This window comes from Varanus komodoensis, unplaced genomic scaffold, assembly GCF_004798865.1.
Source record: "Varanus komodoensis strain SLA01 unplaced genomic scaffold, ASM479886v1 scaffold44_3, whole genome shotgun sequence".
Taxonomy (NCBI): Eukaryota; Metazoa; Chordata; class Lepidosauria; order Squamata; family Varanidae; genus Varanus; species Varanus komodoensis.
In genome coordinates this window covers 7,707,039-7,722,928 of record NW_025336010.1, presented here as the reverse complement: position 1 = coordinate 7,722,928, position 15,890 = coordinate 7,707,039, and the positions used below count along the sequence as shown (strand labels likewise).

The 15,890-nt window shown below is 42.2% G+C and overlaps 2 protein-coding genes across 3 annotated transcripts in view; one reads left to right on the top strand and one right to left on the bottom strand.

The window, feature by feature from the left end:
* LOC123030392 (peptidyl-prolyl cis-trans isomerase FKBP1B) overlaps window positions 1–4,036 on the top strand; it is a 33,464-nt gene extending 29,428 nt beyond the window's left edge. For both annotated transcript variants that reach the window (XM_044444267.1, XM_044444268.1), the window contains exons 3-4: window positions 359–471; window positions 3,366–4,036. In XM_044444267.1, coding sequence (XP_044300202.1) covers window positions 359–471; window positions 3,366–3,494 — 242 coding nt within the window. In that variant the 3' untranslated portion in view covers window positions 3,495–4,036. The remainder of the gene's footprint in view (window positions 1–358; window positions 472–3,365) is intronic.
* A 5,324-nt stretch (window positions 4,037–9,360) lies between these two features.
* On the bottom strand, window positions 9,361–15,689 carry SF3B6 (splicing factor 3b subunit 6). The gene is made up of 4 exons (XM_044444331.1): window positions 15,536–15,689; window positions 13,830–13,948; window positions 11,985–12,123; window positions 9,361–9,915 (listed from the first exon to the last, which is right to left on the bottom strand). Exons 1-4 carry the CDS (start codon window positions 15,563–15,565, stop codon window positions 9,826–9,828), a joined length of 378 nt encoding a protein of 125 aa, XP_044300266.1. The 5' UTR covers window positions 15,566–15,689; the 3' UTR covers window positions 9,361–9,825.
* Window positions 15,690–15,890: the final 201 nt, after the last annotated feature.

The window sequence follows — 15,890 nt, the reverse complement described above, 5'->3', positions numbered from 1 at the left end:
CTATTATAGCATAGCAGCAGGTGTCTTGCAACAGATCAGAGGGTCAGGTAAGTCAACCATGCCAAAATGCGTACCTTGTGCAATTTTTAGCCCAATGTCTAGCCCTTTGGGCTCAAGAGTAAACAAAGATGTCTAGGACTGGCTGCCAACTACACATAGTTAAAATACTAAGTAACTTGTACAAGGCTACCACAGTTAACTATGGAGGGCTCAAACTTTGGCTTTCTCAGCCTATCCTTTAAAGATTGGAAGGTTATAGCTGTTTGTTCAGACTTGGGTAGCCATCTTTATTTTGTTGTCATCCCAGACACTAATGCAAGCTTGACTGAAACAGGAACTGTTTGTCTTGCTTTGGCAGGAATGCTACAGAATGGAAAGAAGTTTGATTCCTCCCGAGATCGAAACAAGCCATTCAGATTCAAGCTTGGGAGACAAGAAGTCATTAAAGGATTTGAGGAAGGTGCTGCACAGGTATGAGGAATTCTGCTCTAGCAATCCTGAAAATAGGAACACGAATAATAAGGATTTCCTGGGCAGTGGATGAAAAAGGATGTACAGCTGTAGGATTGGGTCCAGAATGAGTTATAGTTTGAGGAAACACATTGAAATCAATGGACTTGTGCCTAATTTAAGTTGTTTTGATTTCATTGGGTCTGTTCTAATGTTAAATGTGGGTCCAAGTCATAATTTCAAGGGGTTGAAATTTGTATGCAGAGTTGAATATAAAGAACTTCAGATAGGATAAGTCAGGTTGGTCAAGAGATGCTTGGGCACTTGTCATCACCATGGACAAACTTCATGCTGGGTCAGCTTTTGCCACCTTGCTGAAAAGGCTCTGTGGTGCTTGTTGGATGGCAGATTTATTAGTAGTAGCTCCACAGAGTCAATCTAAGCTAAATTCAGTTCATGGTTCACTCCTGAATCAGCCTGGAGGGTAAAACTGTCATGTAAATAGGCCTTAAATATTCTAGGACAAACAATGAATTTGCTGTAGAATTGTGAGGTGAGCGCTTTTTTGCTCAGGTGTACTGTTCTTCATTCTTCCTAGAGCACTTACATTTTAAATTCTTAAAACTGAACACCTGGATATACAACCTCCAGGTGAATGTTTTCAATGTATCTGAGAAATATGTTCAGAACCAGTACTGTGACAGCCTCATTAGAGCCCCCTCAGCCTTTCCACTGTGGCTCTAAGTAGATCCTATCCAACCTTTCCCAGTTACTCATATTTTGTCATTCCAGTAAATAAAATCTTATATTTAATGTATACTGATATATGGTTGTGATGAACCATAACATTACTAGGATGTTGCCAAGTTCTTTATTGCCATATAAATACAGCAGTGTGCCTAACTGTCCACCCACTCACACATGTGACAAAGGATATTTGAGTAGCAAGTACTAATTGGATCCTGTAAGATGCCACATATGCTGAATAACTTCTGTGCTGCAGTAAAACAATGCTGAAGAGTTAAGACTTCATTTATACACCGTAAGAAACAGACAGATGCAAAGCCTACCAGAGCTCAACTGTTTCAGCACTGGTGGCTGTTCTTCTCAAGCGCTGACATTTAATATTACACTCAACAGTCATTCTCTGCTCCCATGACTAATAACGTAACATAGAAACATAGAATGAGTCAGAAGGGGCTCCTGGGCCATCTAGTCTGACCCCCGGCTCCAGCTGGCTCCGCTCACGATGTGCCTACCGTGTACATGTCTAGCCTATCTTTGAACACCCTCACCTATGGGGCCTCAACCTCAATCTGGTAGCCTGTAGATGTGTTAGATTACAACTCCCATCATCCCCTGTCAGTCTGGCCATTGGTTGAAGATTGTAAGATGGAACTTCAGTAGAACCATTTACATTTTTAAAACTAGGCCTAAGCCAAAATGCATGGATTGTTGCCAAAGTATTATGGTGGCTTGTCCCAAGAAGCTAACAGATCTGGATGATTTCCTGAGGGCTCCTGTTTTTAACTCTGCCCAGTATGGCTGGTTCTCCCATTGTGGGATGCAGAAATGCCCTGGACAGTTGGCACAATTGCCTGAGCACAGTTGCTTCTCCAGAATACTAGAGTCGTTACGTCTCCATGGTATATTCTAGAGCTTTGAGCAAAGAAACTGGTTAGAGCATGCCTTGAGCACAGATAGAGGAAAATTGTCCAGTGAATGCAATTGAACACTGATCGTGTGTACAATTCTTCAGAAGGAGTGAAGGTAGCTCAGAAATTTGACTCCACTCAATGCCATCCTGCAGGGCTTCTTAGAGTCCTTTGTGGCTTTCTATACACTGGACTTAAGGAGGCTGCAGAACCATCAGATACCTACTTTGAGAAGTTTGCAGTGCATTTCCAGGTTTTAAAAAAGTACCTTACATCCACTTAGATTCCATTGTTTTAATCAGTGAATCATTACTTTTAATGTACTGCTAAGTTTTATTGTATGAGTGTCACATGGTACAAGCTGTTGGCAAGGTGCATGGACAGGTTTGTGCAACCACATCCACACTAGATCTTTGCTCCTTGTAACATATCAAAATTGTCAGGGAGGAAACAACAGCTGGGCAAGTGATTGATGCCTCTCCATGAGGAGGAATGTTCCCAGGTCACCCAAAAGAGCTGATGGTAAGACCACTCCTAAAGAAATCTCCCATGACCCCAGGTGATCTTAACTTTAGGCCAGTAGTGAATATTCTTTTCCTGGTCATCATCCTTGAAAGCATGATTACTGACCAGCTCCAGACAGATGATTATCTAGATCCATTTTAGCTGAGGTTCAGCCCAGGTTGTGGTATGGAAACACTAGTGATCAGCCTTTAAGATGATCTATCTTACAGAGAGCTAACAGGAATGTGACTCTGTTGGTTTTCCTTGGTCTCTCAGCAGCATTTGATCCATCAGCTGTGGGTAGCCTTCTGTGGTGATGTCTGAGCTGGGAGTCATTGCAGTGATTTCACCTTTTTTGGCTACCTAGATGAAGCAATGGGAAAGAGGGTGGAAGGAAAGGAAACTGGGGTGCCATTTGAATACAGCATAAGCCATCTGACCCAGCCTTCTTCCCAGCATGCCCCCTTCCCTCCTCTCTGAGGCTGATTTGTGACATTGGAAAGGTAGCATGTGTGGTTCATGCCAGTTGGGTGTGGGGGGGAGGATGGGCTTAACCTTCCAAGTCTTCATTCCAAAGTTGCAAGACTTCAAAGCCAGGACTTCAAACAATCCTATCATGATGTCAGGAGGCCATGGGATTGCAGCCTAATTGTGTTTAACTTAGTATGTTCTAATTTTGACTTGTTTTGGAGAACAGTAACAATGATTTCTGACATTTCCTTCTGCTTCTTATTTTCTCTTCTCTTCAACTGCCAGATGAGCCTAGGACAAAGAGCAAAGCTCACCTGTACACCTGACATGGCATATGGAACCACGGGCCATCCTGGAGTCATCCCTGCAAATGCTACTCTGATTTTTGATGTGGAGCTGCTTAGGATAGAGTAAACTCAGGCCACTGACTGAAAGCACCTGTTAATACCTACCCACTTTTTCCCTCTTCCCATTTAATGGGAGAAATTCTACTGGAGTTCTTGTCATCTTCAGCTGTCAAGCCACAAGAATGTTTGTCCTGAAGTTGTTTTCTCACTTTCTCCCTTCCCCTGTTTTTTACTACTGTTGCTGGTGTCGGTATTTGTCCCTGTTTAGGTGCTTCTTTGCTGTGGACTTGGGGGTGGTGGGAAATGGCTGTAATATTTTTGAGTTGTACATTTTATTTTAATTTGCATGTGAAGCTTCACAGTGGTGATTAGAATGATATATATAAATTTTAAAAACTATAAACAGATTACTTATTGAGAAACCACTGCCTTACTATACACTTAAAAGAATTCAACACACAAGGGTGCTCAGACATCAAGTGTACCATTTGTGGGCATTAGCCAAACCAAGTTACCTGCGCTGCCACTTTTCCACTTGCTCGCTGCTGTTTTAAAGAAAATATCTCAAATGAAATCTTTCCAAGAAAACAAATAAAATCTTGATATGCATTGCTTTTGTTTCTTTTTCCTCCTTGTTTTCAACCTACTGTAGCAAGAATGATTTCTCAATCTCCAATTGTACTGTTGTGATTACTGAATGGTTCAGTCTGATATCAGATATAACCACCAAAATATTACTACAGATTTGGTTTAGAGGTGCTCAACCCATGGGCCTCATTTGGCCTCCCAAAAGCTTAACTGCAGTCCCCTGACCACCCAGCTACTGCAAAATCCTTCCCCCTATCTGCACTACTGCTAGCACTGAGAAAAGAGTATCTTTTTCAAAATCCCTGTATATAACCACACGCAAACATGCATGTGTGGCTATATACAGCACCCAGTCCACTGTCAAATGTAGCTCACAGGGCCAAAAAGGTTGTACATCCCCAGCTGAGATGAAGTAAATGTATCACAAGTTTAACTGGAATTATGCAAATTAGTCTGCACTGAATATTTTTAAAGCTGCCTATAGCTGAGTCTGCAGTCATGTTGGGCTTGCAAGGGCATCCTGGAGCCATAGGAGGTTTTCATTCACCCCTCTGAGAGCAAAGAAAGGCCTGCTGTTGACAGCTAAAGATCCAGTCTTGCAAGCCTACTCAAGGAGTATGCAGAAAGGTGTTGCTCTGACATAGGGAAGTACCAAAAGGAGTACCAAGTGGGCTACGCTGGTAGAGGCTGTGGATCTGCAAGCAGCAAAGCCTTCCCATGACTCATCCCTGGAATGGGGGAAAAGACTACAGCCACCCCAGGGCTGGGGTTCTGAATCTCCCCCCTCCATCATTAGACTTAAATTACAGAAGAAAGTGGCCCTGTAAAAAGGAAAACAGCTGTGCTCCCTGTATCTTTTGTCCTGCTGGGACGAGCTAGAGAATACTGGAAAAAGCAGGTTTTCCCTTTCCATTTAATTGACCTCATTACTTTAATATTCCATTTCAAGACCTTGTCTGGCTAGTCAAAGTTTTGTTACTGTTTAGCCACAAAAAGAGAAACAGACCTCAAAACATAGAGTCTAGAAAAGCAGCTTGAATAACTCAAAATCTGCCCTTAAGGAAATCCCAGTCAGGGCTTTGCAAGGTGGAACATTAAAAAGCTGCAACATTAAAATAGAGCTACAAGTACTTTTTCTGTAGAGAAAAAGATAGGAAGGGCACCAGTGCAAGATGCCACTGTGTGCTTACCTCCTCTTTATGTAGCCTCACGTGGAAAACCTATCAAGTGGCATGAATGACAAGAAGTGACAGAAGCTAATTCTAGCTAAATATTCCTAATTATTAGTAAATAGTAACCATAATTTTTATTTACTATTATTTGCAGTGAGTTTCATGCCTAAGAATGTGAATGCCATTGTTCTTAATCATTACTTTTTACAAAGTACCTGCACTAAGCCCAAGAGGATTACGGTGCAATTGGGCATTTCTCACCATGACGAAAGAGAACTTGGACCTAGATTCCCCTCCCTGTTCCTGAGGAAATTTCTGTATTAATCACTCCAACATCACGAGAGCTAAAACAGGATGGCACAGTCCTGCACCCAAAGCTTTTGTAGCACCCAACATGGGAAATTTTACAGGGTTGGAGTAAAATTCCTTGCTGTTGCTTGCAATGGGAAGGCAATGGCTTGGTAGGGGCAATGGGAGAGAGCAAACTGCACCTTCCACATTTCTGCCCTACCAGCAAGAATACAAAGGGCCTTGATAATGTTGGAGTACTCCTAACTGACAGGTGAGATTTGTCTTGTGGGGTTGATAGCTGCCAGCAAATTTGTTTTTGGCTGAATATTTGCACTGAAGTGCTGGCCTGGATACCTTGGATCAGATTGGAAGAATATTTTGATGTGCAGAGGGATGCATATGCTCTTCATGTGCTCTTAGCTCTTGCACACTTTTTAAATAGGGTCACAATCACTATGCAATCACTTCCAGCACATTCTGAAGTGCCGAGTTGTGCATTTTTCTCATTTAATAAAAAGACTCTGCAATGAAAACTGTGTTTTTCTTTCCAGATGGCTATGCCAAAGAGTAATCAGTGGCTGTGAGCAGCTACAAAGCAAAATACCAGGGCTATGCTATGGCTGCTTGACAGCATCTACATGGCTATAGAATTGTTTAGATTCCCAGCTACAAAGTAAGGTAATTTCTCTTTGTCCCTTGGAATCCATGCTCCCTCCCCTCCCCCAGCTAGTACTGAAAGAAAGACCCTCCTGCTTCTTCAAGGACATAAGACTAACCTCAGGGAAGGGTACTGGGGCATTCCGGGGGGCAGGGAGAGGAAGAGACTAGTGCCACCAAGATGCAACATAACCTGGAGACACCTCAGCCTCCTTCTCTCCCATTCTGAAGCCCTGCACAAAACTAACCATCTGAGTGTTCTGCACTCTTGACCTCCCTGTTCCTCCCTCCCTGCACAGGATGTCTGTGATCCTCCAAGTTCAGAGTGTTGCAAGAGTCCCCATAGGACTGTGCCCTAAGTGTCTTTTTCTTTCCAGGGTCATGGGGGTAAAAAGCATGACTTCATCTGAAAAATGTTTGAGAAAACTCAGCACAGCCTTAAAGTTAAAATCTTGCTTAAGTAGGTGGCATTAGTGCAAAGATTTCAAGTACCAAAAAAGAGTAATTGCCAATTATAGGGTTCACAAGGAGTGATAAGGGAAGTGTATCAGAATAACAGAAATATCAATGTACTCCAAGAGGTAGCTGAAAGAGAATAAATGCAGGAGCATTTAGTTAGGAAAAGCAGTACCTAATTTCCTCAGAACAGCAGAAACACTCTTAAAGTGTGAGCGAGATCATTTACTTACTCCTTCATGGATCACTGCCTTGTCGTGGCGAAGGGGCTTGTGTAGCTCAATGAAGCTATGAGGTATGCCATGCAGGGTCACCCAAGACGGACAGGACATAGCAGAGAGCTCTGACAAAACATGATCCACTGGAGAAGGAAATGGCAACCCACTCCAGTATCTTTGCCATGAAAACCCCATGGACAGTACCAAAAGGCAAAAAGATATGACGCCGGAAGAAGAGCCCCTCAGGTCGGAAGGTGTCCAATATGCTACTGGGGAAGAGCAGAGGGCTAGTACTAGTAGCGCCAGAAAGAATGAAGCGACTGGGTCAAAGCCGAAAGGACACTCAGTTGCAGATGTATCTGGTGGTGAAAGGAGAGTCTGATGCTGCAAAGATCTATACTCCATAGGAACCTGGAATGTAAGATCCATGAATTAAGGCAAGCTGGATGTGGTCAAACAAGAGATGACAAGACTGAACATTGAGATCTTAGGAATCAGTGAACTAAAATGGACAGGAATGGGTGAATTTAATTCAGATGACCATCAGGTATACTACTGCAGGCAAGAATCCCTCAGAAGAAATGGAGTAGCCTTCATAGTAAGAGTAGGAAAAGCAGTACTGGGATACAATCTCCAAAATGACAGAATGATCTCAGTTCGAATCCAAGGCAAACCATTCAACATCACAATAGTTCAAATCTATGCCCCAACCACTGGTGCTGAAGATGCTGAAGTTGACCAGTTCTATGAAGGCCTACAGCACCTTTGAATTAACTCCAAAAAATGATGTCCTTCTCATCATGGGGGATTGGAATGCTAAAGTAGGAAGCCAAAGGATAACCGGAATAACAGGCAAGTTTGGCCTTGGAGTACAAAATGAAGCAGGGCACAGGTTGGTAGAATTTTGTCAAGAGAATACGATGGTCATAGCAAACTCTTTTCCAAGAACCCAAGAGACGACTCTACACATAGACCCTGCCTATTTAACTTATATGCAGAGCACATCATGAGAAAGGCGGGGCTGGATGAATCACCAGTTGGAATTAAGATTGCTGGGAGAAATATCAACAACTTCAGATATGCAGATGATACCACTCTTGTGGCAGAAAGTGAAGAGGAACTAAAGAGAGTCTTGATGTGGGTGAAGGAGGAGAGTGCAAAAGTTGGCTTGAAACTCAACATTAAGAAAACTAAGATCATGGCATCCGGTCCTCTCACTTCCTGGCAAATAGAGGGGGAACAAATGGAGGTAGTGACAGATTTTATTTTCCTGGGCTCCAAGATCACCGCAGACGGGGACTGCAGCCAAGAAATTAAAAGACTCTTGCTCCTTGAGAGGAAAGCTATGGCAAATCTAGACAGCATACTAAAAAGGAGAGACATCACCCTGCCAACAAAAGTGCGTATAATCAAGGCTATGGTTTTCCCAGTTGCAATGTATGGCTGTGAAAGCTGGATCATAAGGAAGGTTGAGTGGCAAAGGATTGAGGCCTTTGAATTGTGGTGCTGGAGGAGATTCCTGTGAGTCCCTTGGACCACAAGGCGATCAAACCGGTCAGTCCTAGAGGAGATCAACCCTGACTGCTCTTTAGAAGGGCAGATAGTGAAGATGAAACTCAAATACTTTGGCCACCTAATGAGAAGGAAGGACTCCTTGGAGAAGAGCCTAATGTTGGGCAAAAGAAGAAGGGGATGGCAGAGACTGAGGTGGCTAGATGGAGTCACTGAAGCAGTTGGTGTGAGCTTAAGTGGACTCCGGGGGATGGTGGAAGACAGGAAGGCCTCGAAGAATGTTGTCCATGGGGTCGTGATGGGTCGGACAGGACTTCGCGACTAACAACAACAAAGATCATTTAAATAACTAAACAAAATAGGTTCTTGTTTAAGAATAACACCACAGCATGCAGATGAGTTAACTACATATTTAACACCTACTGGATTTAATACCTGATAGATGTTAAAGTTATAGTTGGCTTTTTGTAGACTGAGTTGCATAAAAACATCGGAAAACATTGGTTCATTGCCAATTTAAGTCCTACATAATGCTGGCCCACTGAAGGAATGGGACTCAAGTTAGCAATAATCAGCCAATTTACGGTGCAATCCTGTGCATGTTTAGACAGAAAAAGTCCTACTACTCCCAGTATGCCCCAGCCAAAGTTGTAGGCTTTTTTTCCTGTCTGAGTAAGCATAGGATTGTACCTTCGTTCATTTGTTTCAAAGGCTTATTCTCAAGTAGCCTTACAATGGATTCTACCCCAGAATGAACTGCTAGGGTAAACTGATGATGCATGTAAACTGTTACTTTTCAACAATCTCATAAGTCTTTTTGCCTTCTGAAGAGCTTAATTAAAGCAATGAATTTGCCATTTTGCCTGCCTCAGCATGCTGGTCTTAATGTTACAGCAGGAGAGCAGGGCAGATGGCTAGACCTCTGCAGCAAAAGCAAATGCATCCAGCTCTTCTCAGCAATGGAATGATAGAAAGGGAAACAGCTCCAAGCAGCTGGGAGGAGGCACCTTGAAATTAGCCTGCTGATGATACTCTCAGGGCACATCAGATTATTCTTTATTACAGCAAACTGCTTGGGAAGATGAATCATGCAGATACATTTCAGAAAACGGAAACCAAAAATACAACATGTTGAAAAGCATTTTTAACAGATTCAATTCGGCATTTAGCTCCATAAAATTTTACACATTCTTCTGACCATAGTGGTCAAAAGGTTATACAAATGATGCATAAAGTTTTGTACAAACCTCAGAAATGTGGAAAATTATCAACAACAATATGCCAAGAGGCTACTTGTCATTTTAATGTACCAATATTTGTAATTATAACCAGTGGCTGTTACTTCCAAAACAGGATTTCCTCAAATGGCTTACACGTCAAATGTAAGAACTAAAAATTCAACTGGACATAGCTATTTGGGGGGGTAGGCAGAGCTTAGTCTAGAGACATGGTGGAATTTTTTAAAATGTCCAAAAGAGCCAGTTGCTCATGAAGGTTAAGAGTCTTATTTTGGTGGGTCTGTGTTTATCCCATATTTTTCCTTCAGCAGTTTGAGTTGCTCTTCTTTCTTCTTTGTATCCATCTTCTGGAATGCCTGTAATACAAACAAACATTAATAGAATTTTTTTAAAATAATACTATTTTCTTCTATCAATTCCTTAAGGTAAGCTCACTTTAAGTACTGATTTAACTGACAGTCTTCTCAAATATATCATAAAATTACCAAGAAATCAAGAAGCTATGTTTCAAAATAGAAACATGCCTTTAATTTCACAAAAGCTGCCAGGTGTTCAGAAAAACCAGATAACAACTTCACCCTGAACAATTAGCCTGCTGTTAGGCCAGGACTGATTTTATTTCCAAATTTATAGGCTGCCTAATAGTCCTCTAAAATATTTCTAAGCAGCTAACAACATTAAAAACAGGCCAACAGTACAATTTATAAGTACAAGGGGAAGCGAGTGGGAACAGGGGAAGCCTGTTGGTATCAGAGTGAACTTTTACAATCAGGTGTTCAAGGCAGGTTTCGAAAAATTTTTGAAAGAGGACAGTGTTCACCTGGTGCTGAGATCAAAGTAGTGACAGCACCAGGCAGATCTCTTTAGGAAGGGGGGGGGGCAGCCACTGAGAAGGCCCTTCTTCTAATTGCCATCCTTTTTACTTCCGTTAGGGATGGCTCTTTCAGAAGGACTTAATTCCTGAATGGGTGGGTAGCAGTATACGGAAAAATGTGGTCCTTCAAGTTACCAGGTCCCAAGTTTTTTAGGACTTTGTTAAAGCAAGCATTTTAAATTAGTCCTGGACTTCAATTGACAACCAGAATACAGAATAGGATTCTTTATAAATCCTAAACTTCTCTAGGATTCCCATAGAAAGCAAGGTAGTGGAGAGTTTGCTGCCCCGTACCTGCAAACATCTATTTTAGCAAGCTTATAAAACCCATCTCTCTTCATGATCTGAGGTCAAAATCAATTCCAGGCAATTGGACTTTGTAAATTAGGAGATGGAACATCTGGGTTGTTTTTGTTTCAGGCCATCAAATATGCCTTAAAAGCCTAACCTATATATGTATGGCCAGTAATATTTCCCTTTGAATGTTTAACTTCTGTGGACCTATCTGAAAGGGCTACTGTCTGAATGGCACCTATTAATGCTCCCATTAACAATACTGATGCAAAACCTGTAGGAGACCATTGGGTGAGATGGTGGCAGAAGTCCACTGCACCTGACTCTCTGAAGGTTTCAACCAAAAGGAGTGGGGTGTGGTAAGTACACAGAGGCCCCTTACAGGCCAATATTCATGATTCCTTTTGATCAGGGTTGGCCCTGTGCCATCCTATTTTATTCATACCCTTAACTCCCAATATGCAACTTCAGTTCCTGCTTGGTTTGGAAGTTTCTCTTGTAGCCAATAGTTATAATTTTGTGCAATTCACAAAAATTAAAAAGTAGAATTACAATTGCCTCTAAATGGAAAACACCAGAATCCCCAACAATTGAAGATTGGAAAAACAAGTTGGCAGAGTACACATTGATGGCAAAATTAACTAATTGTGTATATAGAAGACCTGAAAAATTTAATGACAAATAGAAATTCTATTATACCCAGTAGAATTAATAGGATGTAAAAGGAAGCTCTTTAAAAAATAGTTAACAATTTATAATTGATTTGAAGTGACTGGAAAATTTGTCAGTGGACAGAATAACAACTTTCTTTTTTCTAAACTTTCATAGAGCATTGAATGATAGAAAGACAGATACTTTTGATCTTTTTAAATTTGTGGGCTTGAATGTATTCATGATACTTGTTCAAAATCCCACCTTCCATTTTCCTATATTCAATTTGTCAAAAAAAAAAAAAAAAACCCCCCAATAACAATAGTATTTTTAAAAAGTCAGCCCAATTCTCAGCTCAGGCTCAGTTTGACTTAATTTGTTTTGACTGCTTCTAATCAAATTAGACAAGCTTTAAACAGAACTGTCAGAATTAATGCTTTCTCCAGTCATGTTTAGCCCATATAAAGAAGCAACTAGTTCCATATTCACTTTCCTTAAATTATTCCAACATTTCTTGATGAGCGGATTGTCAGTTAAGAGATGTAAAAAGTCCATCTTCTGTTCTAACAAGAGTCAAAATGTTTTGAAAAAAGCTCATTTACTTGCCCTGTTTGCATTGTAGTACAGAACAACAAGGTATCTGTTGCACACATTGAACCCTGACAGATGGTCACAAGCATTTTTGGCATCAAAGATATCTTCATAGACAACATAGGCTGTTCCTCTAGTCTCAGGGGTGTTTCCTCTGTAGGAAAAGAACAATTTTAATATTAAACAAAGGATAAGAATGATTTCTTATTCAGATCCTACAGAAGGAAATTGTCACTAATTCTCTTCATCAGTGTGGTGCTGTTTTTCCCACACATAGTGAGACTATGCATTCCTACTTGTGAAAAAATGCAGTAAAGTCAGTAAGTATTTCAGAGCAAGCATACATCAGATAGGACAGCAGAAGAATTAAATAAAAGAAATATACATTGGTGCATCAGATCTAACTGGTTCTAACTCAGAAAGATGTTTCTTGTGCTGAATGGATTGCTAACTGGAATGCCAGGGTAGGACTTGGCCTTCCAAACTCAGTGCACTCCAGACAATTCTAATTATTCCTACCCCCACCCCCTTTGCAACAGCACAGGGAGACATAATTAATTAGGCTTATTCTTCCACATAGTTCATGACAGTTTAACAGATTGATACTACAGCACTGCTTTTAATGCTATTTTAAGTGCCCTTAGTCTGCCTTTTGAATTTACCATCATAGTTCATGCAAATCTCTCCCAAACCTTACAAACCATGCAAACTCTCCCAATAAAGACTATCAGAATAATTTTAGGCTGTTAATATCTTCACAATGAAGTACCATCTTATGGTACTTTTGATTTAATAAAAAACCTAAAACCTCTCCATGAAGTATTAACATGTATATTCTGACACTTGCACCGTATGTGTTTGCATTGCTTGCAAATATATAGGCCCCTTCTCATCTACATGTCCCCTGCATAATATTCAAATCCAACTTCATGGTTTTCAAGCAAAACTTAAATTATTTTACAGGAAAAACAGTAGCAGCAATGGACCAGTTTTCATAACCACAGTAATGCTAAATCAAAGCTTCCCCAGAGAGGTTCGCCTGGTGCCAATTCTTCTTTTCTTTCGGTGTCAGGCAAAAACCTTTTATTCTCCCAGTACAGTGGTACCTCGACTCATGAATGCCTCAGTTCATGACCAAATTGGGTCACAAAGAAAAATTTCATAAAAATTTTGACTCAGGTTGCAAACTCCGCATTGGGTGGAGACTGCGATTGCAGCCATCTCCCCATCCCCTCAAGTGGGGAGATGGCCATGACCGTGCTGGAGGCAGGGGGGAGATGGCCAAAACTGCGCTCATCTTTCCTGCATGAGCGAGCCCATGATTGCACCCATCATTCCTGCATGAGCGCAACCGCGATCTTGGCCAGCTCCACTCCCCCCAGCATGATCGCATCCTTCTCCCCCCCCCAGTGCCCCCCCCACAATTGCGCCCCTCCCCCCCCCGGTCCCCTTGGGTTGCGCCCATCCCCCCCCCCCCACAGCATGCCATGCTTGTGCACAGGGAGGGGGGAAAGGGGATCTCTGTTGTTCTTTGACGCTTTGCTTCACATTTTCCTGATTAAAAAGAAATACTTACAGAACAGATTAACCTTATTTACATTGAACCTTACGGGGAAATTTAACTTGGCTCACAACCAATTTGGGTCATGACCAGAGTCCTGGAATGGATTACGTTCATGAGCCAAGGTACCACTGTATTTTAATTGTTAATCTGTTTTATTTAGTGGCTTTATTTTAACATTGGCTGCTGTGCAACCGTTATTTCTATTTTTACTGTACTGCATTAATTTGTTGTAGAGAAAAAGTTTTGTTGTACAGAACAGTTTTAAATAAATTAATAGTTTTCTAACACAGACTTACACTCTGATTTGTCGAATTGGTCCATATTTTCCAAAAATATCATACATTTCTTCAGCTGTAATTTTATATGGCAAATTTCTGATATACAAAATACGGTTGACTTCAGGTGGCAGACGGATCTAAATTCAAGAAAGCATACAGCTTAGCAACAGGAGCAAAGATTCCTATAAATCAATAATCCAGATGTAAATATTTCTAAGTTACTTATACTGTTATTATTGTTCCTAAAATTGACTGTTCCCCAGAATTTTTCTTAAAGTTCTTAATGTAGGAGTTTTGAGGAAAGAATAGATATTGAATCTGTCTGATCTGAAGCACAATCTTAATCAAACTTAGACAAGAAAAAAGACCTACAACTTTCTGCATGCCCCGGCCATATTTTCTGCCTAAACTACCATGGAACTGCATGTTTAGCAATATAAAATTCTAGACATTTTATACAGAGCAAAATGTCCTTCAGCACGCTAATTTACAAATGATCTGGCTGAGAGTTGAAACTACCACAACAGACCTGAGCTTTTAAATATGCAGAGCAGAAGATGCAATTTAAAAAAATCAAAGATACACACAGGGTGGGGGAAACATTGCCAAACTGTCTTCTAAAGTTCATTCTTCAAAACTCTTTTATCCCTGCTGAGTTCCAATTAATATGACTCTTTCTGGGAGAAAAGTAACTACGGCTTTTGTGGAAAAAGGCAGGTAGGGGGGAAGATTCATGCATCTGACAATTTAAAGCACTCTCTGCTTTACTTATTAGATTTATATCCCACTTTTTTCTTACAAAGAATTCATAGTGGCTCACATCATTCTCCTTCTCCTCTCAATCTTATCCCCACAACAACAACCCTGTGAGGTAGGTTGGGCTGCAAGTCTGTGACTGGCCCACAGGCACCCAGTATGGTTCCATGACTGAGCAGGAACTAGAACCCAGATCACCTGAGTCCCAGTCCCACACTCTTAACCACTACCACTCTTACAGTGGCTCTTTATACATGTCTGGGGTAGATACATGCTTCCAGATGGCTACTGTGCCACCATTACTCCATATGGCTACTGTGCCACCATACTCAAGGAGTCCTGAGTCTCCTTAAAAGTCAATAGCACTGTGGGACTTGCCCTCTTGAGCTAATGGGAAGAAGAGACCACATCAACAGGTCTCTCACATCACTGCCATTTGGCCAAGGATGGTCATCTCTCACAAATATCTTTGGTGACCCAAACCTAATGCAAGTGCATACTAGATGTGCATATGGTGGATCCATTACCACGGATTATTGCCCTCCGTCATGAGACTCCATCCTCGATGAAAGCTAAAGAGCGGGTCGTCCATTCACACACCGCGTACTTGGGACGGCTTTCCCCATCCGTGATGCCCCTGATCGGGATGGGCAGCCCATTGCCACCGTGGGATGGCTGAGCAGCAGCAGCAGATGGGGGAAGCACTCCCGATGTTGGGATGGGTAACGAGGCGGCCCCTAGGTATTCTGGACTACAACACCTGTCATCGACAGCCGGCAGGGCCAAGGATCAGGGCTGATGGGAGTTTCAGTCCAACGCCGCCTGGAGGGGCGGCGGGGTGAAGTATGCCGGTAGGTCAATTTCACGCGACCCTACGAGAGAAGCAGTGCATGTCCCGACGGCCGAGGACGGGGGGGGGGATGGGCAAAATGGCCGCCCCCGACCGAGGGAGAAGGAGCCGCACTCACGTTAGCGCGTTTCGCTGCTTGCATCGCCATGACGACGGCCTAGGTGAGGGGCCTGATTTGAGAACGAAACCTCCGTCAAGTCCGCGACCACCGAAAGCAGCACGTCGGCCCTTCCGTGCGTGCCCCGGAAAGAAGGAAAACAAACTTCCGCTTTGATAGCCTGAATCCGCTGCCCGCCTATAGGAGGAAGCGACGAGTGGAACCCCCCACTTCTGGCTCCGATTAGACTCCGCCTTGTGCGGGGCAAGAGTGGAGCTTTATTCTAAGTAGTAAGAGTGGTAGCGGGGTGTCAGGGCTGCTGTAACTTTGGCCACGCATCGCAGCAGGGTAAAGATTGCTTTCACTTTCCTGTTCT